We start from the raw sequence: 27,169 nt of genomic DNA, 5'->3' as shown, positions 1-27,169 counted from the left end.
TGCAACGCAGAAATCTCATCCTTATTTGAAGTTGACATACAAATAGAATGAATGAAATTTTAATGATTTTGAAAGCGATTCTGTAGAAAATCTTTTCTTTTATAGCACGAAAAGTGTCTCGGCTAAAAGATTCCGAAGCTGTATGCTAAAATCTTTAGAACTGTTAAGTTTTACAATTCTTGTTCACAGAATATAAAAAAAAAAGTTTTTAAATTCAATGATTTGAAGGAAAAGAAAACATTTTAAATAGAATCGCTCCCTTTTGTCAGTTTTGGATGTACCTTCAACGGACACAAATGCCTTCGTTGTTGCTTCTCCAACCTCATTAATTGCATGGCAAATGTACTCTCCAGCATCCTCGGGGAATACTTCGGTGATTGTGAGAATGCAATTACCGGTATTATCCTGAGAAACTGTGATGTTCTTCGCATCTTCAACAACAGTATCATTGTGATACCATTCGATGCGCGGCGTGGGCTTCCCTTCAACGCGGCATTTCAGCTCAATTGTCTCCCCATCCATTAGGTCCACCTTCAGTGGGAGCTTTTCGCTGTAGCGTGGACTGAGGTACTCAACAACATCCTCAATTTCAGCAGCATCGCGCATCTTCACGCTGGCTGTTGATGTTACGGATCCCCCAACATTCTCAGCACGGCACATGTAGGAGCCGACATTGTGCTTCTTGAATGATCTGAGGATCACAATTGATTTGTTGTCGTGCGTAACAACGCGTAGATCACGCGAAACGACAACAGGTTGCAAGTTAATGAACCACTGGAATGATGAGAGGGGTTTTGAATCAACAACTGCCTCCAGGATAACAACATCACCCTCACGCACAACTTTCGGTACGAGCGGTTGAACGAATCGTGGAGCTTTAATGTCCGGACTATCCTTCACATCAGACACAACAACAGATGCCGCTGATCTGGCTTCACCGACTTTATTAACAGCAATCACTTCGAACTTCCCAACTTTCTTCCTTTCAGCATCCTTAACTGTTATCGTTGATTGCTTACCCTCTGTGACAATCTTCACAACCGCATCATCCTCCAGGGGTTTTCCATTTCTCAACCAACTAATTGTTGGAGTTGGTGTGCCATCAAACTTTACACTCAGAATTACTTTTGACCCAGATTTTACAATCTTTGGTGATAGGGGTGTTAGAATTTCTGGAGCAATTAGCTTCTCACGGGGTTTTCTTGTGTCTTCACTGAGAACCATTGTTGCTTTCCCCACAGCTTTCCCGTAAACATTCTCCGCAACAACAGTGTACACTGTAACATCCCCCATGTGGGGACTTTGTACCTCCAAAGCAATGTAGCCCGTTTGATCGTCATAGAACATTTGTAAAGCCTCCGATGGGGTAATTTCGACATTTTCTCTGTACCATTTAACCTGTGGCATTGGTTTGCCAGAGACGTAGCATGAAATGGTTGCACGAGACTTATCCGGTGCCATTGAGATTGTAACAGGTGATACAAAAAGAGGAGCTATTCCGTCATCTTCTGTTTTTTCTACAAAAATTTATACACAATAGGAAATTGATTTGGCAAAGAAGAATTTTTTTGCTTAAACATTTGTATGTCACATCAAATAACATGCGTTGCACCTTTTTTTTTTAATTAATCTAGGTTTGTTAGGATGAAATTGGGGAGCTAGAGTGTGTTGCATCAGGCGCAACACGCAAACAAACATTCAAGGAGAGTTAGGAAAGATTTTTTTTTTTCAAAAAGGGGATCACGCAAATTAGTCATTTATAGAAAATTTCTCCGTCCCAATTGAGTTTTAGAAGAGTTTTCTTCTTTTTTTGTAGATACACCAAACTTTGAAAGAAAAACTTCGGTTTGAGTGAAGACTTACCTAAAGCAATGTTTGTTCTCGTAATGGCCACACCAGCTTGATTCTTAGCCTCACACGTGTAGACGCCAACAACCTGCGGGGTGACTTTGACGATCTCCAGGATGGCCGTTGTCTCAACAACGGTCATAACGTAGTTCTCAGAAGCAAAGAGTTCGGTGTCGTTGAAGAACCATTTAATGGTAGGGAATGGTGTACCCTCAACATTGCACTTCAGTACAAGCCCCTCATCAGGCTTACAAGTCTTCGGTTGAAGTTTCCTCGTAAACCGTGGAGGCTTCACCTTTGGTTTAGGCACCTTGGCCTCTTCAACAATTTCCTCCTTTATTGTTACCTCCTCTTCTTCTTCTTCAACACTCTCTTCCTTCTTCTCATCAACAACACGCTTCTGCGTAATGAGTTCCAATTCAGGGAATGGTTGACTATCATCAATGATCATTCGGCGCTTCTCCTTCTTCTCAATACTCGAGGTGATTTTCATGTCGATTTCTTTCTTGAATTCTATAGCTTCCTCTTCGCTCTCTACAGGAATACTTTCCAACGCCTTAGGTAGTGTTGGTTTCAGTCTAATATTCGTTTCCGTTGTAACGACATCTTCAACGTCTTCTTGCACTTCTTCCTCCTCAGCTTCAACACGGGCTATCTCAAGTTCCTCCTTGAATGCCACATGTTTGGTTTTCTTCTTCTTCCTGGTTGTACGTACCAGATCGGGTGTTGTCTCATGGACAGCAATCTCTTCCACTTTAGCTTCTTCCGTTGCTGCATCTTCAACAATACGTGGTTCAGCAACTTCAGCGGGTTGTAAATCAAAACTATCTTCAGATTCAACTGATTCCGTTGCACGGTGCTTCAACTTCTTCTTCTTTGCACGACGCTTCCTTATTTTAACTTCATCTGTATCCATTGTTTCTTCCTCAGAAGATATGTCTTCGGGAATCTCTTCAGGCTCTTCTGGTTGTTCCTCTTCAACAATATCACGTGGAACGGGTGCCAATTCAACTTTCTCTGGTTCTTCCGGCTTCTCTTCTGGGGCTTTCTTGGGAATTGGTTTGAGTTTAACTTCTTCTGGTTTTTCTTCTTCTTTTGGCCTTCGCTTTCCTTTAGGCCATTGCTTCTCTTCAGCAACCTCAGGTTCAGGCTTCTCCTTCTTTCCACGGCGCCACGGTGTGGGCTGTTCTTCTTCTTTAACTTCCTGCACAATTGGGACTTCCTTGGGAACTCGTGCTAATTCAACTTCCTCAGGTTCTTGAGGTTTCTCTTCCGGCTTCTTTCTTGGAATTGGTTTGAGTTGTACTTCTTCGGGCTTTTCTTCCTCCTTGGGTTTCCTTTTGCCCTTTGGCCATTGCTTTTCTTCAGCAACCTCAGGTTCGGGCTTTTCTTTCTTTCCACGACGCCAAGGAGTTGGTTGTTCTTCTTCCTTTACTTCCTGAACAACTGGCTTTTCTTTTGGAGCAGGAGCAAGCTCAACTTTTTCAGGCTCTTCTGGTTTCTCCTCGGGAGATTTCTTTGGAATCGGTTTCAAATGGACTTCTTCGGGTTGTTCTTCTTCCTTTGGCCTTCTCTTTCCTTTCGGCCATTGTTTTTCCTCTGCTACTTCTTCAACAGGTTTTTCCTTCTTCCCACGACGCCAAGGAGTTGGTTGTTCCTCTTCCTTAATTTCTTGAACAACTGGTGCTTGCTTGGGAACTGGAGCCAATTCAACTTGCTCCAGTTCCTGGGGTTTATCTTCCTGAGGCTTCTTCGGAATGGGTTTAAGATGAACCTCTTCGGGTTTCTCTTCTTCTTTGGGCTTTCTCTTTCCCTTCGGCCATTGCTTTTCTTCAGCAACCTCAGGTTCTGGTTTCTCTTTCTTTCCACGGCGCCATGGAGTTGGTTGTTCTTCCTCCTTTACTTCCTGAACAATTGGAGCTTCTTTGGGAACTGGAGCCAATTCAACTTGTTCAGGTTCTTGTAATTTTTCTTCAGGCTTCTTTCTTGGAATTGGTTTGAGTTGTACTTCTTCGGGCTTTTCTTCTTCTTTGGGCTTTCTCTTGCCCTTTGGCCATTGTTTCTCTTCAGCTACCTCCTCAACGGGTTTTTCCTTCTTGCCACGACGCCATGGAGTTGGTTGTTCTTCTTCTCGGACTTCCTGTACAATTGGTTTTTCCTTGGGAGCAGGTGCAAGCTCAACTTTCTCAGGTTCTTGAAGTTTTTCTTCAGGAGTTTTCTTTGGAATTGGTTTTAGATGAACCTCTTCGGGTTTCTCTTCCTCTTTAGGTTTCCTTTTGCCTTTCGGCCATTGCTTCTCTTCAGCACTTTGTTCAGCAGGTTTTTCCTTCTTCCCACGACGCCATGGTGTAGGTTGTTCCTCTTCCTTAATTTCCTGCACAACTGGAGCTTCCTTAGGAACTGGAGCTAATTCAACTTGTTCAGGTTCTTGAGGTTTCTCCTCAGGTTTCTTTCTTGGAATTGGTTTGAGTTGAACTTGTTCTGGTTTTTCATCTTCTTTTGGCTTTATTTTGCCCTTTGGCCATTGTTTCTCTTCAGCTACCTCCTCAACGGGTTTTTCCTTCTTTCCACGACGCCAAGGAGTTGGTTGTTCTTCTTCCTTAATTTCCTGAACAATTGGAGCTTTTTTAGGAGCCTGAGTGAGGTCAACCTTTTCAGGTTCTTGAGGTTTCTCCTCAGGAGTTTTCTTTGGAATTGGTTTAAGTTGAACTTCTTCTGTTTTTTCTTCTTCTTTTGGCCTTCTCTTGCCTGTTGGCCATTGTTTCTCCTCAGCAATTTCTTCAACTGGCTTCTCTTTCTTCCCACGACGCCAAGGAGTTGGTTGTTCTTCTTCTTTGATTTCTTGAACAACTGGTGCTTCTTTTGAAACTGGAGTTAATTCAACTTTCTCTTGTTCTTTTGGTTTTTGTTCAGTTGGTTTCCTTGGAACGGGTTTCAATTGCACTTCCTCAACTTTTTCCTTCTCTTGAGGTTTCTTTCCTCTTAGCCATGCCTTCTCCTCAACAACTTGCTCATCTTGTTGCTTCTTTTTCCCACGACGCCATGGAGTTGGTTGCTCTTCTTCCGTAACTTCGTGTGTGATCTTCTCTTCTTTGCGCTCTTCTTCTACGACTTCTTTCCTGTCCATGATCGTGCGATCTTCACGATGCTTCTTTCGTCCTCTCTCCCATGGTACGGGAACTTCTTGAGCTGTGCTCTGAGTTTCTGTTGTTTCTCTCACATCGACTTGGAGGATGGCCTTATCTTCAATATGCTGTGTTTCCATTTGCCTGATCCCTCTTGCCCATGGGACACCTTCTTGTCCCTTCGACAGCAACTCCATTTGCGTTGATTCGTGCTGTGCAAGCTTAAGAAGAGTTATATCCTCAACATTCGACACAGTCTGACTGTAAACATCTTCATCTGTTTCCTTCTTGTGCAGTCGCTTCTGTTTCTGCGGGATGTACTTGAGAGCATCACGCAGTACCATCTCATCAACCCTCCTGGTCATTGCGAGAATTGTTGAATCTTCCTCATGCTTTGAATGTTGAATGTACTGCCGTGCTGTGTCTTCCTGCACAACAGTTTCCTGCTCTTCTGTCGTCTCTTCAGTTCCCAAATCAATCTCTTCAGACTTTCTCTGCTGCAACTCCATCATTCTAGCATTCTGATAGGCCTTCTGCACTGATTTCAAATCAACTTCCTCCAGCTTTTCATGCTGAATCTCATGATGCTCAATCTGTGATGGCTTCAAGTCAACTTCTTCGAGTTTTTCATGCTCAATAAATTTGGGTGTTATAACCGTTTTCTTGAGCTTCTTCATATCCTCCAGCCATGGATTATGCTGCTCCTCCTTCTTTGCATAATTCTGAATCATTCGCTGAATCATCCGTTGCTGCGACAGTGATCTATCACGTGATGTGTAGCGCTTCTTGTGCTTCTCCGTTGGCTGAAGGCTTCGGCTGCGCTTCCGACGCCACGGAAGGGATTCATCCCCACGTGGAATTATTTCTTCATCTTCACACGATTGACTCGTTGTTGTGGAGAAATCCAAATCAGTGTCTGGTGTGCCTGATTTGGTGGAGCCTGATTGCTGAGGACTCTGCGGTACATCGCGCATCTTCCTCTGCCAATCAGGTACGGTCAATTGGGATGAGCGACCTCGACGTTCTGCAATGAATTCAATTCGATTTGGATTTATTTCAAAAATTGACTTTTTTTATTTATTTCTTAAAAATCTTTTTCATTTTAAATACTTTATTAGAGTTTTATATTGCAGGGAAAACAAAACAATTTATTACAAATTTCCACTTACCTTTTGATAAAGTTTCCTTTCAATTTTTCTTTTACTTACTTATTTTCTGGCTGTTTAACTGGTTTTTTTTTCTCTTAATACATCCTGAAAACTTCTAAGGATTCTAAGGCAATTCTAGAAAAAAGTTCTTTTGATTTGTTTCTTTATTTTTATTTAAACATGTTTAAAAGTTTTCCTGAAAATATTATTCAGATGGAGGCGATGGGTATTTCTTTTTAATTTATGTTGTAAAAGTCGTTAAATTTATTCAAAAGCTTTTTCTTAATAATTAAATAAAAGGAGTCAATTCACAGTTGCTCCTATCACGATCTCATTTGAAAGTACACAAAGAAATAATCTCATAAAATGCTAAAGAAAAGTTCAACAAAAGTAAAACAAACTTCAGCTTCTCTTCGAAATTGATTGAAAACAAAATTGTTGATAAATGCAAAAATCTCTTTTTTTATTTTTAACATTTTCCGTTAATGGAAAATTCTTCTAGAAAATAAAAAAAAAATCTTGGCTAAAATAACATCAATCGAAGTGAAAATTAAATTTAGGTCTATTTATTCATTGAAAAGTTCAGCATTGTTCAACTGAATTAAACGTAGTTAGAAGTCTATTTAAGGCAACATTTTTCAGCAATGATATTTCATTCTAATTAAAGGAGACTATTCATTTTGAAACACTGCGATGCGCCACAATACTGAAATACATGAATCAGCTAGAATGTGGGGGTGGTTTTTGTATTTTTAATTCAATTGCTCGTTTCGTATTGTTACTTAATTGAAAAATAGAAAAGCTTTCAGATTATTTTCCGCCGAAAAACTTTTCAAATGATCGCATAAGAGCCTCAAATGAGTGACATCCTTTCCTTTTTATGGAATCGGCAATAAAAATTGTCTCTAAGGTAGAGTTGTGCTAGAGTCTTGTTCAGATTTTTCTGTATTTCCTTTCAACAATTTAAGTATTCTTTAAGGAAGAATTTTTCTTTCTTAAAGTTTCTGTAAAATCTCATTTAAAAAGCTATTTCTTATAATTTCTAATCCATTTGCTAAGTTAATTTTGATTGACTTCAAGCTAATAATAAAATATATAAGAAAATTTCATAAATATCAAATAAATTCAGTTAAAAGAAAAGTTTTAGAACTCTTTTCGCAAAGTTCAAGATTTTTGCTTGAAATTTGATTTTTCTAATCAATTTTGAATTCAAGCTTCGAGAAAACTTAAAAAAAAAACTTAATAAACTTCTCAATAAATTCCCTTTTCTTTACAAATTCAGCAGAAAATCTCTTTGAAGAAACTTCTCAAACAACAACCTCCATCTCTTACATAATTCCCTGGGTGTGATGCTGCTGGTAAATTTACTACATAGAAAGCATAAAATATCTCATATGTTTATATCCTCGAATCAATCATACCCTCACAAATGAAAATTATATTCCTTCTTGTGGATAAATCCTCTTCGCATCGCGCGCATTGAGTGAGAAAAAGTTAAATTTGGACTTGCGGCACACGGCACGTTGCTTTTTCTTTTGTACGCGCGGCATGAATCATCGCGCCTGTCATTGTAATGCACAGATAGAAAATTTTCTAAATATCACTCGCCATCATTTTATATATAGGTACGTTATGTCTATATATATAGTGGCGGTCTCTCCTATGAGTAAGGCTTTTGATGATGATAGTAGAGACTTTCTCATAGATCTAAAAATAGGATCAATTTCTGTGTGAAACATGGAAGTACACGGAGAGCTTTAAAACATCGCTGGTGTGCTTGTTTGAGTGCTGTGTGTGTGTTGGGAAGAAGAATTGAAGCAAATAAAAAAAAATATGTTGGGGAGACTTAAAATAGAATTAAATTAAATACTCCTTTGGCGCATGCCTGTTGCGGGGAGGCTCTTATGCCCCCCTTCTCTCCGCATGTCTCTCTCGCATACAATGAGACAAGGTATGTCGAGAGTTCAGTTGGTTACCTGGTCAGAGGCAGTTTAGATGGCATTTCCTTGTGCGGCCGTGACAATTTTATTTGGAAGCTTTTTTTTTCAACACACAGAAAACACGCAAACTTACAACAAGAAAAAACGGCCAAGAAAAGCTTTTTAAACTTCTATTTTTTAAATAAAATTTATTAAGTTTCTATGGAGTGTCTTTTAGTGATGAATTAATTATTTTAAAAAAAATTGAATAAAATGTGAAAAACAATTAAAAAACTTTGTGTTAGTGAAGGAAAAATCAATCAGAGGGAAGCTTTCTTTCTTTTAAGTGAATTTAATTGAATTAAGGGGTTGATTCTGTTGAGAAATTATTCAATTTCTTACAATTAATTGATTTTAAATCTCTTTTAAATGTATTCTGTGAAAAATATTTGAAATAATTAACAGTTCTAAAATTTTAGTACTCAGCATAGACACCTTTTTTTGTACAATAAAAGAGAAGTTTTAATACTTTTTTTTTAGACAGAAAAGAAAATTTCTCAAACAGAATCAACCCCACAAATCAAATTAAATTTTCTTCAATGCAAAATGGATGCAAAAGTTAGTGAATGAAGCGCCAAAGCAAGGAGAGAGATAGAGGTAAGAGATGAATGCACAATTGCCGCATAAAAGCAAATATTTAATTAAATTTAGTAACAGAGACGGGTCAATGAAACAAGAGGAGAAGATTTATTGCCACAAATGATACTAAAAATTCCCCAACAATTGTGCATTCATCGTGAAAATTGAAATTTATTAATTTCAAGAAGAATTCTAACAGAAAAAATTTTCTTTGCAAAACAGAACGCATGGAGTCAGTGGATGAAGGAGAAAACATGACAATCCTGTTCTAAATTTTCTTTCTATGATAACTGATTACTCATTCATCAACAAAATCTCATCACTTGGCGTCTCAACAGTGTTAATCATCAACGTCTGTGTGCCAAATTGAGCGGCCTTTTTGCCCCAGAGAGACTTTTTTCTTCATCATCTTAATCATTTAATTTTAAAAATAAAATTTTGTACAATAAGACAAAACAATTCCTCTGTAACTTATTCATGAATCAATAAATAGAATTTTTCTTTTTATTCTTCCCTCCGTGCTCGCATGTTTCATTTCTTTTTCAACTCTTTGCCAAATGAAAAGTTTTCTTAAAACCTCAAAAATATTCTCTACAAAGAATTTATTTTTAACAGAAAAACTATTTTTCCAACTCAATTTTTTTTCGTGTTTTCATAAAGGTGTGGCCATAAGCATTCCAAATTTAGCTTCGTAATGTAATCCTCGTCGTTTAAAGAGAGAGAGAGCGTTGATAGAGGAATCTACCGTGTGCGTTGGTTTTTTTCTTCAAATTCTTCTTCACAGCCTCCCGCAAAAAAATTCCTCCACCATCTTGAGATCCATTTGCGAGGAGAGGGAGCTTTTCTTCTTCTTGTTCGAATAATTTGTGTAGAAGGAATATCTCTCAGTCAGAGGAAAATATCATTTTGGGCGGCGCACAGAAATAGAAAATAAAGTTTCTTGATGCGGGTGGGATGAGATGAAAAAGATTCAGCGGCATTGCACACGGCCCAAAACTTCCAATGAGAATAAACTTTTCATCTCAAGCGGCAACTATTAGTTTCTCCCTCTTCTTGGCTTTTTTTTCTCCTCTTCTTCTCTTCGTCTTCATCTTGATCGATGTAGTTGTAAATCTTGTTTTTTTTTTGCTCATCTTTTCCCGCTTTTCCGGGTGTGGAGGAGACATCATTGAGTGGGAAACTTCTTTTTTTGTTGATTTCTTCAGGTATTACAGTGCATGGAGCTGAATGTTTAAGCAGACACCGCCGTCAAGATATTTTCTTTTACTAAATTGACTCATAAATTTACTTTTTTTCTCATAAATTTTCTGTGAATTTTCCTTTGAAGATTCACACAGAAGGAGTCTATTCATTTTAGCTTCTTGTCAAAACTTTACTTAAAGACAGAGTATAGGGAAAGAAAAACTCACAGAACGTAGAAGAGTAACCGAGAAAAGCTAAATAGTTTTTTTTTAATTTTCATTAGGAAATAATTTGTTTAAAAATGCCTAAGCCACGCCCTCAAAGTACTTCATATGAGCAGCATATGCATCGGTGCATTTTTAGCTTCTATTCTGGATAAGAGATTCTTTTTTTTATGAAGCAATGATGCTTATACTTAATGCATTTTAAGAGAGAATTTGGACATTTTTCCCTGAATTTTATCAGTAAAGTTAAAGCCAAATGAATATTAAGAGTTTTTTTTATTGACCTTTCTGACTCTTGAGAATTTTTTTTACTATTTTTCGTGTCTTTGAATGATGTTAAAAAAAAAGATATTCAAAATAGATTTTATCTAAAAGAATTCCTTCAATATACAACTTTATTTTCGCAGATTTTGATTCACTTCTTATCCTTAAAAAATCTTTCAATTATTAACTTAGGTAAAACTGAGTTTAATTCAATTTTTATTTCTTTTAATAATTAATTTAATTTTCTTAAAAAAATAGATTTTGAAAAAAAACAAACAAAGATTCATAAGAATCATTACAAATTACGTAAGAAAATCTTTAAATTTTCTCACATATTTTGTATTTATTTCTTTGGAATTTTGTTAGATTCTTTAAATGATTTGAAAATATATTTTTTAATGTTTTCAATAGAAAAGTATTGTAAAGAAAATCATGATTTTTCGTTGTCAAAAAGTTTAAATAAAACTAACGACCTTTGGATGAAAAAAATTAAATTTTTTTATATCAGACAAAATCATTTTAATTATTGAATAAAATTTCAACTTTTTCAATTGAAAATCTAAAAAAAAAAATTAAAAGTAATGTGAGAATTAGACGAAAAACAAATCTAGACAATATAAATCCCAAAAGAATTCTAAAAACTAAATCTCCCGTAAAACGATTGTTGGCGGTGTTGCCTCTATTTTCAACTCATGCACTGTATCCGTGTGTGAGAATCAACATATTAATAAATTCACGCGTGAAAAGTCCTTCGTGTGTTCCATTTATAAATTCTACATAATGACCAAATTATTTAACAAATTTGTATTTCTCTTGCATGAATTTTTTATTGCTCCTTGGTTTTTATTTGTGTATTACATAAAATAAAAATAACTTTGAAATAAATAAATCGTCTATTAACTATTTTTTTTCTTTTTTTTTTTAAATATTAATATAAAAAGCAGAATTTTAACCAAAAAAAAAACATTAGAAATAATCAGTTATCATTTTTTCTTCTTTCTTCATTAAAACAAAAAAAAGCTCTTGCTTTATGCCATTACATTGTTTTTTTTATTAATTTTTATAATTTCTTTTTTTTGTAAATATTTTATTAATATATTTGCAATATTGGGGCGTAGGGAAGGGGAACAAAAAATAAAAATAAAAATAGAAAAAGAACAAAAAACAGTGTCTAGGAAAAGCTACAAAAAATATCTTTTTTCTTTGCTTAAAATGTATAATAAAAAAAAGATTAATTAATAAACATTCAGTTGTAATAATAATAATAAAAAAATCACGACTAGGTTATAAAAACAAAGAGAATTTGATGGAAGAAAAATGATAAATTGAGTGTTTTTATATGCAAAAAAAATACACACAAATACGACTTTTAGATTAAACAAAAAAAATTCTTAAAAAACATAAAAAATAAAAATTATTTTTTCAACAGAGGGTGATTCGCGCGTGAGCTGGGGGGGAGGCATAAACAGATATATTTCTTTTTTGTTTTTAATATAATTATTAGAGATTTGATATTTGGCAAAAAACGCATTTTTTTTTCGTAAAAATTAATCAATTTTAGAAATTATTAGGGCTTATTATTTCTTACTTTTCACGATAAGATTTGCGGATGTTTCAACTTGGCCCGCGGATGTGGTCACGCGGCACGTGAATCGCCCTGAATCCTCCTCGTACGTTGTATTAATCAGCAACACTGCATTGTTACCTTCCTGGATCATCTGCAAAGGGACAAGAAAATAGAGAAAATTCGTCAAAAAAATTATTAATTAATAAAAAATAAATCCTCCGTCAAAGTCACTTCGGGTGAAATTTATCATCTTGACAGGTGGTTGGCTCTTTGAGAATTTTTTGGCTTTTCGCGAAGAGAAATCTCATTCTTCATGCCTCATTATTGCAAAATTTACGTTCGAACCATTAATAATATTTGTAGAACAAAAAATTCAGCAACATTTGATGCGCATTGAGAGTCATAATTGTAGTCCTAATTTTTTCCAGACCCTAGTCTCATGGCTAACGGGTGGGGGAAAGGTGCGAGCTAAGTGTCCTAGGCGGTGGATGTACGTGTGAGCGTCGTCCATTAGCACGCTCCGGTATGGGTCAGTCTCTTTCTGAGTTTCGTCAGGGGCGCATGTGGGACACTTAGTTGGCCGTGTTCCGCTGCTCGTACGAATTTTTGGTAGCCAATCTTAAATTGGACTACATCTCAGAAGTGGGATTGAGATCCCTAAAGAATCACAGAGGTGGTTTCCCGCACCGAAATTTCTTGGCAAATGCAAAAATCTACGCTAATTAGTGATTTCTACTTCTTCTTAATTTATTTTATATGTGTGTGGTGGAGATAAATCAAGGCAAAAAGTCTGGCCTCTGTCTCAATCTTCCCTTCTCTGTCTGTCCTCTTCTTTAATATTTGAGCTTTCGGTGGGAGCTTTTAATGATCAAATATTCAGCAGAAAGAGTTGGAATTTATCTTTGATTTTTGCTTTAAAAGTTTTATAGAAAAAGAGAGAAAATTAAAATTATCTGTGCGTTATTGAAAAATATTTCCTGTAATTTGAGAAAATTTAAAGGAAATTTTTATTATTACTAATGAAGAAAAAACTTTAATAAAAGGGAAAAAAGGAATAAAAGAAAAAAACGAGGGGTGTTTATCTGGCGAATAATTTGTAAGCGAATCATCCGAATATGTCCTAAGATCTGAATGTTTGATTTCACAAGAACATTTTTTTTTTGCTAAAAACCGAACAACCTAAAACCGAAAAAAAATCCAAAAACGTATTTAGGACTTTATGGTTCGAATTTAATCTTTTTTATTTTGTGTTAAATTTACTACTTTTTAGCATTATTTTACTACTTTTTTGTTTGAATTTAGTTTTTTTTAAGCATTATTTAAAAATCATTATAATGATTATATTATAATGATTATAATGATTTTTTTAAAGTTTTGTTCCTCAATCTGTGATGTTTTGGGATTGAAATCTAAATATTTATTGGCTTTTTTTAGTCGTTTTTTGCATTGAATTTACTACTTTTTAGCTTGAATTTAGAACTCTTAGCGAGAATCTGAATATTTCCACAGAATAAAACTCAATATTTGGTTAAGAATTTTTAAATATTCTCCCAAATCTCAATAGAAATCTTTGTAAATTATTCTGGAAACATTCATTTCTTTCCCATTAATAAACACTTTGAATGGTTTTTTAGAATCTCCCAAATCCTCCTAATTAATTAATTTTTTTATTTAGTATGAAATTTTTCAAATTTCTGCAAAATTGTGCTAGTGTTTTGGTCTGAAAAATCCCTTAAAAATATTATCAAAATAGGTCTAATAAGGAGAGAAATTCTGACTATGAAAACTCTGTAATTCCAATCTTAAATCTTCTTATAAATCCTCCCCAAAAGTTCCCATTTCTATCAAATCCTAATCTCTTGTCTCACCTTCTTATCATTTTCTTAAGAATCTGTTCAAGAAATGAGATTTTTTCCAGAGAATTAAAATCTTTTTAAAAGTTAATTTCATAAAAGAAAAAACTCACCTGGAAGTCCGGTGAGATGGGAATCAGTGCACCTTCACGGAACCACTGAACTGCCGTTGGTTTTGCCTTTCCGGAGATTTTGGTTTGAAATTGCGCCGGGTTGCCCTCTTCGCAGACAACATCCTTGAGTGGGGTGAGTGTGGGCAGAGCGTCCTGCTGTTCGGGTGCCATGACCCTGAGCGTTGCACTTGTGGCCACTTCACCGGCTGTATTGCCCAGGATGCACTTGTAGACACCCTCATCCTCGGGGAAGGCCTCGGAGATGCGGAGTGTGTAGTATTCCCCTTCACGGATCATCTGGAAGTACTTGGATTGCTTGATGATACTCTCACCCTTGAACCACTTGGCCACTGGGTTGGGTTTCCCCACAACGCGTGCCTTGAACACCACGGAGTGTCCCTCGAGGATTGTTTGATCTTTCAGGGGTTCAACGAGTGTTGGAGCCTTCTCCATTCCGGGGACTGTTGGCTTATCCCCATGCGGCTTAGCCGGGGTCAAGACGGACAATTCGGCATCACAACGTGCCTCACCGGCATTGTTAACAGCTACACATTCGTATTTGCCCGAATCCTCGGGGTAGGCTTCAATAATGAGGAGGGTGTAGGTGTTATCCTCCTCGAGGACTTTGTATTTGATGTTTGTCGTGATTTTCTTGCCATTCTTCAACCAATAAACATCCAATGGCTTCGTCCCACTGACTCGTGCATCAAAACGCGCCAATTGCCCATTTCCAACACGAATATCCTGCACAGTGGCCAGGAAACTCGGTGGAACAACACCACCGCGTCCTTGACGCTTGCGTTCCTCAACAACGAGATTTGCGCTGCATTTGGCTGTTCCACCGCGATTTTCCGCCACAACGGAGAACACAGCTGAATCCTCGAGGAAGCATTGGCGCATAATGAGGACGGATTTTGTGCTGAAAGTGTGAATCTGGAAGTCCGGGGAGTTCTGAATGAGGAAGTCCTCACGGAACCATTTAACCTGCGGCAGGGGCTCCCCGTCGAATTCCACCTCAAAGCGTGCCTGTTCATTCTCAAACACCCTGCACGGTTGGATTTTCTTCGTGAAGAATGGTGGCTTGCTGGGCTGCACTGGGCCCTGAACTACACGTTCCTGTGTCTTCCCCTTGTGCTCCATTTCCGTTGTTTCCGTCGCTGTGATCTTTCGCGTGATCTCCAGATCACCAACTTGCTCCTTTTGCGTTTGTTTCTGCTTCGACACGTGAACCTCACGCCCATGGACGGCGGATTCATGTGGCTCAGGTGGTCTCTTCACGAGCTTCCTTGTCTCGGTGCTTCTCTCATCGAGCTCTTCGCTCTTTTCGCTGTTTTGGGAAGATAGTCAGTTAATTTATTTGAAATTTATTTGAAAGAATAAGAAGAAGGATAAAATCGGTCCTTCTCTAGGGATTAATCTTGCCTTCTAAGGGCCATTGGCTTGCCTCAAAGCAAGCCCAAAGAATAAAGAGAAAGAAAGAAAAACTTACAGACTATCCTGATACTTCTGCGCCATCCCTTTGGCCATTGATGTTTGCACAATCTTCTCTCCGGGAATGGCAAATTGATGACTAGCTTCCCGGAGGCGTGACTCCTTCACAACCTGCTCATTCTCCAGCTCTTGCAGTTTGTTGTAGTAGTCCTCACCCTTCTTGCTCTTAACTGCCTGCTGCCACTCCGTATCGGCTTCCTTGAACACCTTTGGCTTGTTGAATTGTCCCAAATCTACGCCACTCTGTTGCTCCTTCTGTGCCTTTCGCTCCTCGAAAGTCTTCTCCAGCTCCGTGTCCGTTCGCTCCTTCTGGTACTGAACAAGGTCATAGTCGTACCATGCTACACAGACAAGATTTTTTCCATTTAAAACTACTTTTTACGGAGGATTTTAATGGCTCAATTTCTTCTTCAAATTAAAATTTCATTTAGAAAATTCTTTCTACAAAAAAAAAATCGCCACAATCTTCATGCCTTAAAAACTAAAGAGATAAAAGAAAAAAAATCTATACAGAGAGAGAAAACTTTAAGGAGCAATGAAAGGACTTAAAATTAAAACAATGAGTTCCATACCTTTAGCAGTTCAATCTACAGAATCTCAAAGAGATTTATGTACAAAAGCTGCAAGCGATGAACGTCGATGGGCTTTTTCATATCTACAGTTGTTTCTTTATTTTTTTTACAAAGAGCTTTAAGCAAGGATAAAATAATCTCAAAGGAATTGAGGGATTTAGGAATATTTTTTCAAGGAATTTTTTCTGTTTTGGAATTGATTTGGGGTGGAGCGGAATGTCTCAAAAGAGAATGTGCAATGATTTCATTTGGATGTGTTTTAATTGCATTGAAGCATTATCATCTAAGGATATGCTTTGTGTGTTTAATTTTCTAATTTTTCTATTTATTTTTTAGTTGTTTTAATTCATCTAAGAATTAATTTTGAAATTAATATTTTGTAAAAGGCGAAAAAGTCCAAAAATCGTGAAAAAAATCAGCAAAAATAAATTTGTTTTGGTTCCAAAGCGACTCCACATGATGAAATTATTTTAAAAAAAAATAATTTGAAAAATAATTCTTGACCGAACTTTGACTTGATATCTAGTCAAGAACTCTCGGAATTTAACCGATTGATTAAATAACTAAAAACGATAAAATTCGCTTAAAAGCTGAAACAAAATTCTTAAATGAATCTGCCTTAAAGGCTTCTTTAAGAACCTGTCCAGGAATTTCAGATATATGAAGAAGAATTCTTGGATATCTAATCAAGAACTTCTGGAATGTTAACGATTGGTTATCTAGCTACTATATAAATCTTATAAAGCCAAAGAAGCGGCTTTGGTCATCTATAGTGCTAGAATTTCCTTAAAGCTGGTTTTCAAACCTAAAATAAAATCATTAATTTCTTTTAATGAAGCTCCGGAAAGTTTAAGTCTAGTTTCAGATTTTTTTGGTCAGGAATCTTAAAAAAATGTGAAGATTATAAAAATAAGATTTTATCTTTAAGATTTTTCTTTGCCAAGAATTTGCAAAAAACTCTTTCTCAGATCATTTTGTTCTATCTAGCTAGGAAATATGATATTTTAGGCTTTTTCCAAACCCTTAAGTGACTTTATTAGCCCCGGTCTCCCCTACATTTTTAAATAGAATTTTTTTTAAGACAGAAAACAAGTCAAATTTAAAAAAGATTTCTTAACTATAATTAAAAAAAAAATTCAAAAGCTTCCTTTCAATGTGGAGTCGCCTTTTCTTTATTGGAATTATTCAGCATCACGCATTATGTTTTTAGGATTGTCTCTACTTTACTTTTATTTTTTTTTATTTCCAAAGTATATTAATTTCTATTATTTCAGCTTCTTCTAGAGAGCGATTAAAAAGAATTAATTGCAGTGTGTCTGTGCAGAGTTTTAAAATTATTCTTTGTGCATTTTGAGTGATTTTTTTGTGCCTTTGAGCTGTCTAATATGTGCAAAATTATTTTGTATTAAATGCAAAGATCTGAATTTTGAATTTGACCGTTAAACTTACGTCTTGGTGAATTCTTGAGGACTCCACGGTAATCATCTTTGCGTGGAATAACTTTGAGTTCAGTTGTTGCAACTGCTTCACCCAGAGAGCTGCGAGCAATCACCTCAATCTTCCCTGTGTCGTATTGTCGTGTCTTTGGAATGTCCATGTGGTACATTCCATCATAGGTCAGCTTGTAGCGTGATCCCTGCAAGTTAGAGAATTTGTTTTTCGGTTAAATTTCCACAAATTCTTTTATTTTCTTGTCTTTGATTTTAAGAAGAGAGAGAGTCTTACATTGACAACGGTGTGCCCATTGATGAGCCACATGACACGTGGTCGTGGATGCCCTGTTACTCTCGCACAGAATCTCGCCCATTCACCTTCCTCCACGGTCACTGGTTCGGGATTACTGACAAACGTTGGTGCCTGTTTGGGCTTCATTGCCTCATCCACTTCCTCTGGAACCCTAGAATGCCCAAGAAATCGTTTAAATGCAAAGAAATTCAAAGATTTTTGACTAAAAGAAGCTCAAAAATGGGTTACTTACACTTGCCATGAGGCCTCCATCTCCCTGATTCGCTCAATACTCTTCATACCTTTCGGCAATTGGGAATCGTAGATAATTCCCGGCTTACCGGTCGTCTTGATCATAGCCCGTGTCTCATCCATTCCGTACAAATTCGTTGCTCTGCAGAGGTACTCTCCACTGTCTTCCGGATAAATCCATCCGAAATTCATGGCCACGTAACCAAAATCGTAAATTGGTGTAAAACGATTTTCTGGAAAATTTGAGAAAAATATTTTTTAAACAAATTTTAAATTTTATTAACGAGTTTAAGAACTTGTTGTGTCTAAAATTTCAAGAATTTTAGTTGAAAATTAACTTTTCTAGACAATTTTGAAGACAGATTAAAAGAATTTTCAAAAATTCCTGAGCCAACAAATGCTCAATCATGATTGAGTCAACAGATTGATCAATAAAATTGAGTAATTAATTGAATCAGATCATTTGGCTAAATCAATTGATCAATAATTATTGTTCGTGGATTGATAAATTTCAGAACAAATCTGATTGCTCAATAATTGATCCTCTATGCGGATCTGCATTGACTCAATATTGAGACTATCATTATTGAGTCAATTTTAACTCAATCAACTATATCAATTGATCGTAGATTGATTAATTTGCACTCAATCATTGATAAATCAAGCAATTTATGCTCAATCATCAATCATACAATTTTTGAGCAATTATCCATCAATTTTTGTCAGCTATTTGTCTTATTAATCGATTTTTTGTGTTTTCAAATAAATATTTTTGGAAGCAAAATTCACAAACTTTCTCTATTCTCAACGAAGAGGAGTGAGAGCATATTTTGTTAAATTGAAATATTTTTTATCTTAACAACTCAAAAAATGCTCAATTTTCACTCAAACTCTTCTCAATCAATTTCCATGAACAACAACAGCAATAATTTTGTGATTTATCAAAAAATTATCCAATTATTGTCTCTCAATTAGTTTTTTCAATAATTGACCCACTGTGGATCCATATCAACTCAATATTGAGCCAATTAAGACAGAAGTAAATAAATAAATTGCAAACTTACTGTAGGGAAGAGGTTTTCCATTGAAGAACCATTCAACCTTCATGTTGGGATCCCCAACTGGTGCCAATTGACATTCAAATTTGGTACTTTGCATCTCAACGAGGCTCGTTTGACTCTCAATTTGCGTCACAAAGCGCGGCGGTTGCTTCCTATCCGGATCATACAGATCATCCTCCGTGAGGAAGATCTCCGAGGTGTACTTCTTGATTGTTGCTTCCATTTGCATGAGAGTTTCGGACTTCTTCATGCCTTTGGGGATTTGATTTTGGAGGATAATTGTTGGCAGTTCTGGAAGAGAAAGGAAACTTGCATTGAAAGAGCTTCCGGAAGAGAGAGAAATTCCCGGAATTTTTTACTTTTGCACGAAACTGTAGCACGTGTTGTATCCTCTCCCATATCATTAATTGCCCGGCACACGTACTCGCCGGAATCTTCAGGGTAGACGTAGAGAATGTCCAGGGAGACGAAGCCCATGTCGTAGACGGTTCTGTAGCGATGCCCTGAGGGTAGGGGTCTGCCATTTCTGTACCATTCAATGCGCAGCTTTGGATCTTCCTTCGGCTCAACACGGCACTCAAATCGAATGCTTTCAGCCTCATCCACGGTGTGCGATTGGATTTGAGTGATGAACTTTGGTGGCTTCATTGGGGCATCTTCCTGCGGGGCAACAGTCACGGGGCCACGTTCCAGCTCCTTCAGCTTCTCCGCCGTCATTCCCTCGGGGAGTTGACTGTCGAAGATGATGTCCTTCTTGGATTTGCACGTCACCTTGGCCACCGTTGAGGCTGTTCCCCAGCGATTTGTTGCCCGGCACACGTACTCTCCGGAATCCCTGGCGTATGCATAATCCATGTCCAGGGCAATGAACCCAAAGTCATTTAGCATGTGGACACGAGATCCCGTGGCCAGTGGACGTCCATTGTGGTACCATTCAATGCGCATCGATGGATCCCCAACTGGTTCAACGCGGCAATCAAAGTGAACGGGACCACCCTCGGGGATGTCCACGTTATCCTTGATCTCAACGACAAATCTCGGTGGATTGGGCTCCTCCTCCTCAGCGCTGATCTCTTCGCGCTTATAGAGATTCTCCTCCAACTTCTGAATACTCTCCGTGCCTGTGCGGAAGTTTGACGGCAACTGGGGCTCCATAATGATTCCCTGACGACCACGCACTTGCAGTTTGCACGAAACAGTCGCTTCGCCGTGCTTATTGGTCGCTTTGCACGTGTACAAGCCCGAATCACGCTGATAGCATCCGGCAATCTCCAAGATGACAAAACCAAAGTCATTGATGGTCTTAATGCGTGATCCAGCCCACAGAGCTTTGCCATTGTGGAACCACTCAACCCTCATGCTCGGGTCAGTGATGGGCGTGAGGCGGCATTCAAAGTGTGCCAGAGAGTTCTCCCCAAGTGTAAGATCGGCGGGAGTTGTGATGAATTCCGGTGGCTTCCCGGTCTCATCATCTGGCTGCATTTGCCCCACATTCGCCCCCAATCCCTCGAGCTCGGCAATCTTATCAATTGTCCCCTCCATCCCCTTGGGAAGTTGCGATTCGAGGATGATGCTTCGTTTGCCCTGGACACGCATTGAGGACGTCGTGACTGCTTCACCGTAATCATTAATAGCACGACATGAGTACTCTCCGGAATCTTCGGGGTAAACGGGAGAAATCTCCAAGATGACAAAGCCAAAATCACAGAATGTGCGGAAGCGTGAACCAGCCTTGAGGGGTTTTCCATTCCAGAACCATTCAATGCGCAACTTGGGATCATCCGTGGGGATCACGCGTGCCTCAAAGTGAACATTCTCACCCTCACGCAAGCTATCAATGTTCGAAAGGGGTACCGTGAAGACGGGTGCCTTGCCACGTTGCTCATCAACACGCTCCTGCGTGTCACGAATGAGGGAATCTTCCAGTGTTTGAATCTTCTCAAGTCCTCCTTCCATGCCCTGAAAGGAAATTTAATTGAAGAAAAAAAATTAATTTAGGATTAAATCTTTAAGGAAATTACGGAGATTCGGGATTAAAATCTTTAAGAAATCAAAGATAAAATCTTGGCATTAAATTAAGAAAAAATAAGGATAGAAATCTCATAAAAATTAAGGATTAGATCATTGAGAAAATTAAAGGATATTCAAGGATTATTTTCAATGATTTAGCGCATATTAAACTCAGGAAAATCATGCAGTAGATCTCTTGAAAATTAAGGATTAAGAAATTTATTTTTCAAGATTTTTTTAGGAAAACCTTTTAAAATTAATGACAAAACCTTATAGAAAATTAAGGATTAGATCTTTAAGAAAATCGAGAAATTTCTTTGTCAGAAAATAATGAAAATTAACAAATAAAATGAACATACATGTAATCAAGGATTTTAATTCCTAGGAAACGAAAAATTTAAATCCTCAGAAAATTCATTAAAATGGAAACTTTATTTTTCTAGAAAATTAAAAATTAAAAATTCTACAAAATTAAAAATTTAATCTTTCAGAAACTAAAAGAGATTGAAGAATAATAACAAAAACTTATAGAAATTGAGGATTTACTATTTCAAAAACAATAAAGAAAAAGATTTTCTCAAGAAATAAAAGATATAAATATCTTTATAAAAAAATAAGAAATTAATGAATAGTCTTTTTGAAAATTAGGAAAAATTAAAAATATGGAATTTTAACGTAGAATATCAAATCTTGATTTTTTTCTTTTATCTTGATATTTTTCTCTGAATACCACCCAAGGGTTAAATTATTCAAGAAAATCATGAAAATCATATTTCAGAGAATTCAATGAATTAAATATTTAAATTTCCATGAAATTCATGAATTAATAAGGAATTATTAAGGAATTTCAAGATTAATTCCTCATCAAAATTAAGATTAAAAAAATCTTCAAAAAATCATTTTCAAAATTTTATTTTAATTTTTCCTTATTTAATTGGTTTTGTAGAATATGTATTTAATTTTTGATTTTCTAGAAAAATAAAGTTTTCATTCTAATGAATTTTCTGAGGGTTTAAATCTTTCGTTTCCTAGGACTAAAGATCATTGATTTTTTGTTCATTCTTTTGTTAATTTCCCTTATTTCCTGACACATAAATTTCTTGATTTTCTAAAAGATCTAATCCTTAAATAAAATTAAAGGGAAAACAAAGATCTCTTTGCTACTCACCCGCGGTAATTGCGAGTCCAGGATGAGATTAGCCTTCGATAGACATTTGAGAGAAGCCTTCGTTGAATCTGATCCGTATTTATTTGTAGCCCTGCACTCGTATTCTCCGGAATTCTCTTCGTAGCAGTACAAAATGTCCAGGATAACAATGCCAAAGTCATGGAAGGTCCTAAATCTGTGTCCATGTGGCAGCTTGTTGCCATTGTAGAACCATTCAACCTTGAGTTCGGGATCTGTGACGGGAGTTAGGCGTGCTTCAAAGTGCGCACTCTGTCCTTCAACCAATCTGGCGAGATCCTTGATCTGCGTGACGAATTTCGGTGGTTCCCCGGTGGGTGTTGTGGGTGTAGCTGGTTGCTGCAACATTCCCGTTTCCAGTTCACGAATCTTCGCCAAGGAATCCGGTTGGAGGCTGTCCAGGAAGACGCCACTCTTTCCGGTGCACTGAAGTGTGGCCCGTGTGAAGTCTTCGCCGTATTTATTCGATGCGCGACAGACGTATTCACCGGAATCGTGACTCTGGACGTAGGCAATGTCCAGGAGGACGTAGCCAAAGTCCGCGACGGGTTTGATGCGATTTGAATGGCGCATTGGTTGACCGTTGTGGAACCATTCGACCTTCATGTTGGGATCTCCAACGGGGACAAGTGTGCACTCGTAGTGAGCCGATTGACCATCCTTGAGTCCTGCTAGGCTCTGAATCTGCGTCGTGAAGCGTGGCTTCTGCCCTTGGGACTTATCAACGCACTCCAGATTAACGCTGATCTCTGCTTGTCCCCATTTATTCGTAGCTCGGCATGAATATTTCCCGGAATCCTCAATCTTCGTCCCGAGAACTTCCAGAACAACCATTCCGAAGGCATAAACCGTCCGGAATCTGTGACTAGCTTCGAGTGTCTTACTATTGTAGAACCATTCAACGACCATACTTTGATCTCCTGTCGGCACGAGGGATGCTTCAAAGTGGGCAATTTCCCCTTCACTGATATTCCGGATGTCGGTGAATTCAGACGTAAAGCGCGGCGGTTGACCAATCTCGGCGTCAGCCTTCTTATCGTCCGTCCTCCTGAGGGAATCCTCGAGATCCTGAATCTTCTCCAAGCCTTCATCACCTTTCGGATGCTGCGACTTCTCAATGACACTCTCCTTGCTTGTGCAGTAAACCGTTGTTGACGTGAAGGCCTCACCGGCATTGTTGTAGGCCTTGCACGTGTAGATACCCTGATCCCTCTCGTACACCTCAATAAGATCCAATGTGACAAAACCAAAGTCACTCGTCATCTTGAAGCGTGATCCATGCTGCAGGATTTTCCCATTGAAGTACCATTCAATCTTCAAATTCGGATCCTCCTTGGGTTCAACCTGACCCTCTAGATGCAACGGTTGGGCTTCTGTTAGCTTGAATTCCGGATGCGTTGGGATAACCCATTCGGGTGCTGGGTAAACTTTATCGGGTTTCCCTGGCTTCCTTGCTGCACGATCTGCTGCAGCTCCTTCGGCATCCTTAACTGCCTCCAAGCCAGCCTTTCCTTGTGGATGCTGCGTATCCAGGTACATTGTTGCTGTACTTGTGCACCTGAGTGATCCTGATGTTGAAGCCGAACCCTTGCTATTGGTTGCTTTGCACGTATAAATGCCAGAATCCTCAGCATAGGCGTGACTAATGTCCAGGGCGATGAACCCAAAGTCATAAGTTGTCTTGAAACGTGCTCCCACTGGGAGGGGCTTCCCATTGACAAACCATTCAATCTTCATTGTTGGATCCCTCGATGGTTCAACATTGCATTCAAAGTGAACATTATCACCCTCAGTACATTCCACATTGTTGAGGTGCGTAATGAAGACTGGAGATTCATACGTTGGCTCTGCTGCTGCTGGCTTCTCCGGACGTGGAGCTTCCAATTGCCCAATACGCGGCAATGCATCAGGATGCATTGTATCCGCAAGGAGCCAATGACGATCCTCAATCTTCAGTGTGCACGTTGAGACAGCTTCTCCGAGGAGATTCGTTGCACGGCACGTGTAGATGGCTGAATCATCATCACGCAGGCTGTTAATTGCGAGGGTAACAAGGCCAAAGTCAAAGGTACTCCTTAGCCTTGTTCCCGTTGTGAGGGAAACTCCATTCTTGAACCATTCAATGCGCAAATTGGGATCAGTTCGTGGCTCAACTTGTGCCTCAAGATGCACATGTTGACCCTCAACGAGCTTATCGTAGCTCTGAAGGTGCGTCGTGAATACCGGAGCCTGCTGCGGGGTTGTATCAACAAACATATCCGGAACACGATTCATGGCAGCTTCCTTCTGTTGGATCTTCTGCCATGAATCCGGAAGCAAGGATTCTCCGGCAATTGATGATCGCGACTTCACCTTCATTGCTGTTGAGGAAACAGCCTCGCCAGCGGCATTGATTGCGCGGCACATGTACACACCACTATCCTCAGCAACAACGGAATTAATATCCAGCGTGACAAAGCCAAAGTCATGCGTTGTCCTGAAGCGAGATCCCATCTTCAATTCAACCCCATTGACGTACCATTCAAAGCGCATTGTTGGATCCCCAACGGGTACAACACGTGCCTCAAAGCGTGCATGTTGTCCTTCCCACAGCTCTGCTGGCCCTGTGAGAAGTTGCGTGAAGATTGGCTTCTCAAACACCCGTTCGGGTTCATCGGGTCTCTTAGCTGTTGGTGCTTCAAGTTGTTGAATCTTCCTCATTCCCTCCGGGTGCTGTGACTGCAGCTGAATGTTTGCATGCGTACGAATCTTCATGGATGCCGTCGTAACAGCCTCCCCAAGTGGATTTGTTGCCCTACACATGTACACTCCCTGATCTTCCTCACGCACATGCTGAATGTCCATTGAGACGTACCCAAAGTCATGTTGCTTCGTTATCCTCGAACTATCTTCCAGCGGCTTATCATTCCGGAACCATTCAACTTTGAGCGTTGGATCCCCTACAGGGATGAGACGGCATTCAAAGTGAGCCGTTTCCCCTTCAACGAGTGCATCAATATTCTGCAGAGGTTGCGTGAAGACGGGACGTTGTCGTGTCACCTGATCTGGGATTTCGGGACGCTTGAACGGAGCTGCCTGCTCAAGTTGACGAATCTTCTCGAGACCTTCCGGGCGCTGAGATTCCATAATGATGCTATCCTTGGCAATTACACGCATCTTAATTGAGGACACGCACTGCCCAAGAGCGTTAACAGCTCGCACAGAGTACTCTCCTGCATCCTCCGGCACAACGTGCTGAATATCCAAGGCAACGTAGCCAAAGTCAAAGGTAATATGGAAGCGGGATGCAGACGGCAGTGGCTTCCCGTTGTGATAGAACTCAATACGAAGATTTGGATCGTGAATTGGTTCAACTTGTGCCTCAAAGTGAGCTGTTTGCCCCTCATACAGTTCCGTCGTGCCTCGGAGTTCGGTAACAAATCTCGGTGGACTGAGTGGGAGGTCCTGAATTTCAGGCCTAGCTGGTCCTGCTTTCGCCTCGAGTTTCTGAATCTTCTCCAACCCATCGGGATGTTGCGTATCGAGGATAATTGAGCGACGATTGACAACGCGAATGTTGCAGGTATTCATGGCTTCCCCAAGGAGATTTGTAGCCTTGCACATGTACGTGCCTGTATCCTCTCCGTACACGTACAAAACATCCAAGGCAACATATCCGAAATCATGAGTTGTACGGAAACGATGCCCTGCGCGAATGGCTTTACCATTGATGAACCATTCAATGCGTAAATTGGGATCATTGATGGGTTCAACGCGACACTCCAGATGCGCATGATCACCTTCCTTGAGATTCTCCAAACTCTGCAGGGGTGTCAAGAACACAGGCTTCTGACCAACTTCCTCAACTTCAGCCTTCTGTGGTCTTTCGTAGCTCTCCAATTCCCGGATCTTGGCCAAACGTTGCTCATCGAGGGTATCAAGGTAGAGTCCTGCATTGGGATTCACCTTAACAGCGCATGTTGTTACAGCTTCCCCTACAGCATTCTTAGCTTTGCACATGTACGTGCCTGTATCCTCAGCATAGGCATACAGAATGTCCAGAGCAACAAAGCCAAAGTCATAGACAGTCTTAAAACGATGCCCTTGCGGAATGGGCCTTCCATTGCAGTACCATTCAACCTTCATTGTTGGATCATTGACAGGAGTCAAGGTGGCTTCCAAGTGAACAGGCGTGCCCTCTTGGACATTTGCATTCCTCAGTGGACGCCCAAATTGTGGCTTCTCCGCAATAAATTGTTCTTCCTCCTCCCTACGCTTGTACCGGGAATCATCTTCGAGGTATTGAATCTTCTCCAAGGCTCCCTCATGCTGAGTATCGTGAATAATTGACTGCTTCGACTTAACATTCAGCTTAATTGACGACTGAGCCTGGCCGAGTTTATTAACAGCTCGTGCCGTGTACTCGCCACTATCTTCCGCATAAACCGTGAGAATATCCAGAGCGGCAAACCCGAAATCGTACGACGTCCTGAAACGATGTCCCGTCTGCAGGGGTTGCCCATTGTGGAACCATTCAACGCGCAAATTGGGATCCGGATAGGGTTCAATCCTGCACTCATAGTGCGCACTTTGACCCTCAATTAAATTCGTTGGGCCGTGTAGTTGAGCCGTAAAGCGTGGTGCCTGCTTAACCACCACATCTTCCTCCTCGCGACGAGCATACCGCGATGTATCCTCCAAGTATTGAATCTTCTGCAATGCTCCCTCATTTTGGGTCTCCATCTGTAGTGCTGCTTTAGCTGCAAAGCATGAAAATGAAAGGAGAAAAAACATAATTTAGAGGAGCTTCTAAAAATAAAAACTAAGAGAGCAACGACGGGCAGAAACTCACATTGGACGATTAAAGAAGCAGACGTAACTGCTTGACCCAATTCATTGATTGCTCTGCATGTGTACGTGCCGGAATCCTCAGGGTTCACATATTTCATATTGAGGGCAACATAGCCAAAGTCATGCATTGTTGTGATGCGATTAGCTGCAAAGAAAATTA

The 27,169-nt window shown here is 39.1% G+C and overlaps 1 protein-coding gene and 1 long non-coding RNA gene across 33 annotated transcripts in view; one reads left to right on the top strand and one right to left on the bottom strand.

Moving 5' to 3' along the window:
- Window positions 1–27,169, bottom strand: part of LOC129793468 (titin) — a 165,947-nt gene that overhangs the window by 74,445 nt on the left and 64,333 nt on the right. For 27 of the 32 annotated variants that reach the window (XM_055833524.1, XM_055833529.1, XM_055833532.1 and 24 more), the window contains 12 exons: window positions 27,011–27,154; window positions 22,162–26,918; window positions 19,343–20,942; window positions 18,987–19,274; window positions 17,924–18,155; window positions 17,671–17,842; window positions 17,395–17,581; window positions 15,372–15,714; window positions 13,883–15,209; window positions 11,938–12,067; window positions 1,864–5,997; window positions 282–1,517 (listed from right to left, as the gene is read on the bottom strand). In XM_055833524.1, the coding sequence (XP_055689499.1) occupies window positions 282–1,517; window positions 1,864–5,997; window positions 11,938–12,067; window positions 13,883–15,209; window positions 15,372–15,714; window positions 17,395–17,581; window positions 17,671–17,842; window positions 17,924–18,155; window positions 18,987–19,274; window positions 19,343–20,942; window positions 22,162–26,918; window positions 27,011–27,154 (14,550 nt within the window). The remainder of the gene's footprint in view (window positions 1–281; window positions 1,518–1,863; window positions 5,998–11,937; window positions 12,068–13,882; window positions 15,210–15,371; window positions 15,715–17,394; window positions 17,582–17,670; window positions 17,843–17,923; window positions 18,156–18,986; window positions 19,275–19,342; window positions 20,943–22,161; window positions 26,919–27,010; window positions 27,155–27,169) is intronic. The other 5 variants (XM_055833527.1, XM_055833531.1, XM_055833509.1 and 2 more) reach the window with 2 other exon arrangements.
- LOC129793559 (uncharacterized) lies at window positions 7,790–9,200 on the top strand. Its single transcript, XR_008750934.1, has 2 exons — window positions 7,790–8,697; window positions 8,902–9,200. It is a non-coding gene; the product is annotated as an uncharacterized LOC129793559 (long non-coding RNA).

The sequence above is a fragment of the Lutzomyia longipalpis genome, chromosome 3 (assembly GCF_024334085.1).
Source record: "Lutzomyia longipalpis isolate SR_M1_2022 chromosome 3, ASM2433408v1".
Taxonomy (NCBI): Eukaryota; Metazoa; Arthropoda; class Insecta; order Diptera; family Psychodidae; genus Lutzomyia; species Lutzomyia longipalpis.
The sequence above is the reverse complement of the archived record's forward strand: the minus strand, read 5'-3'. Positions and strand labels throughout refer to the sequence as shown.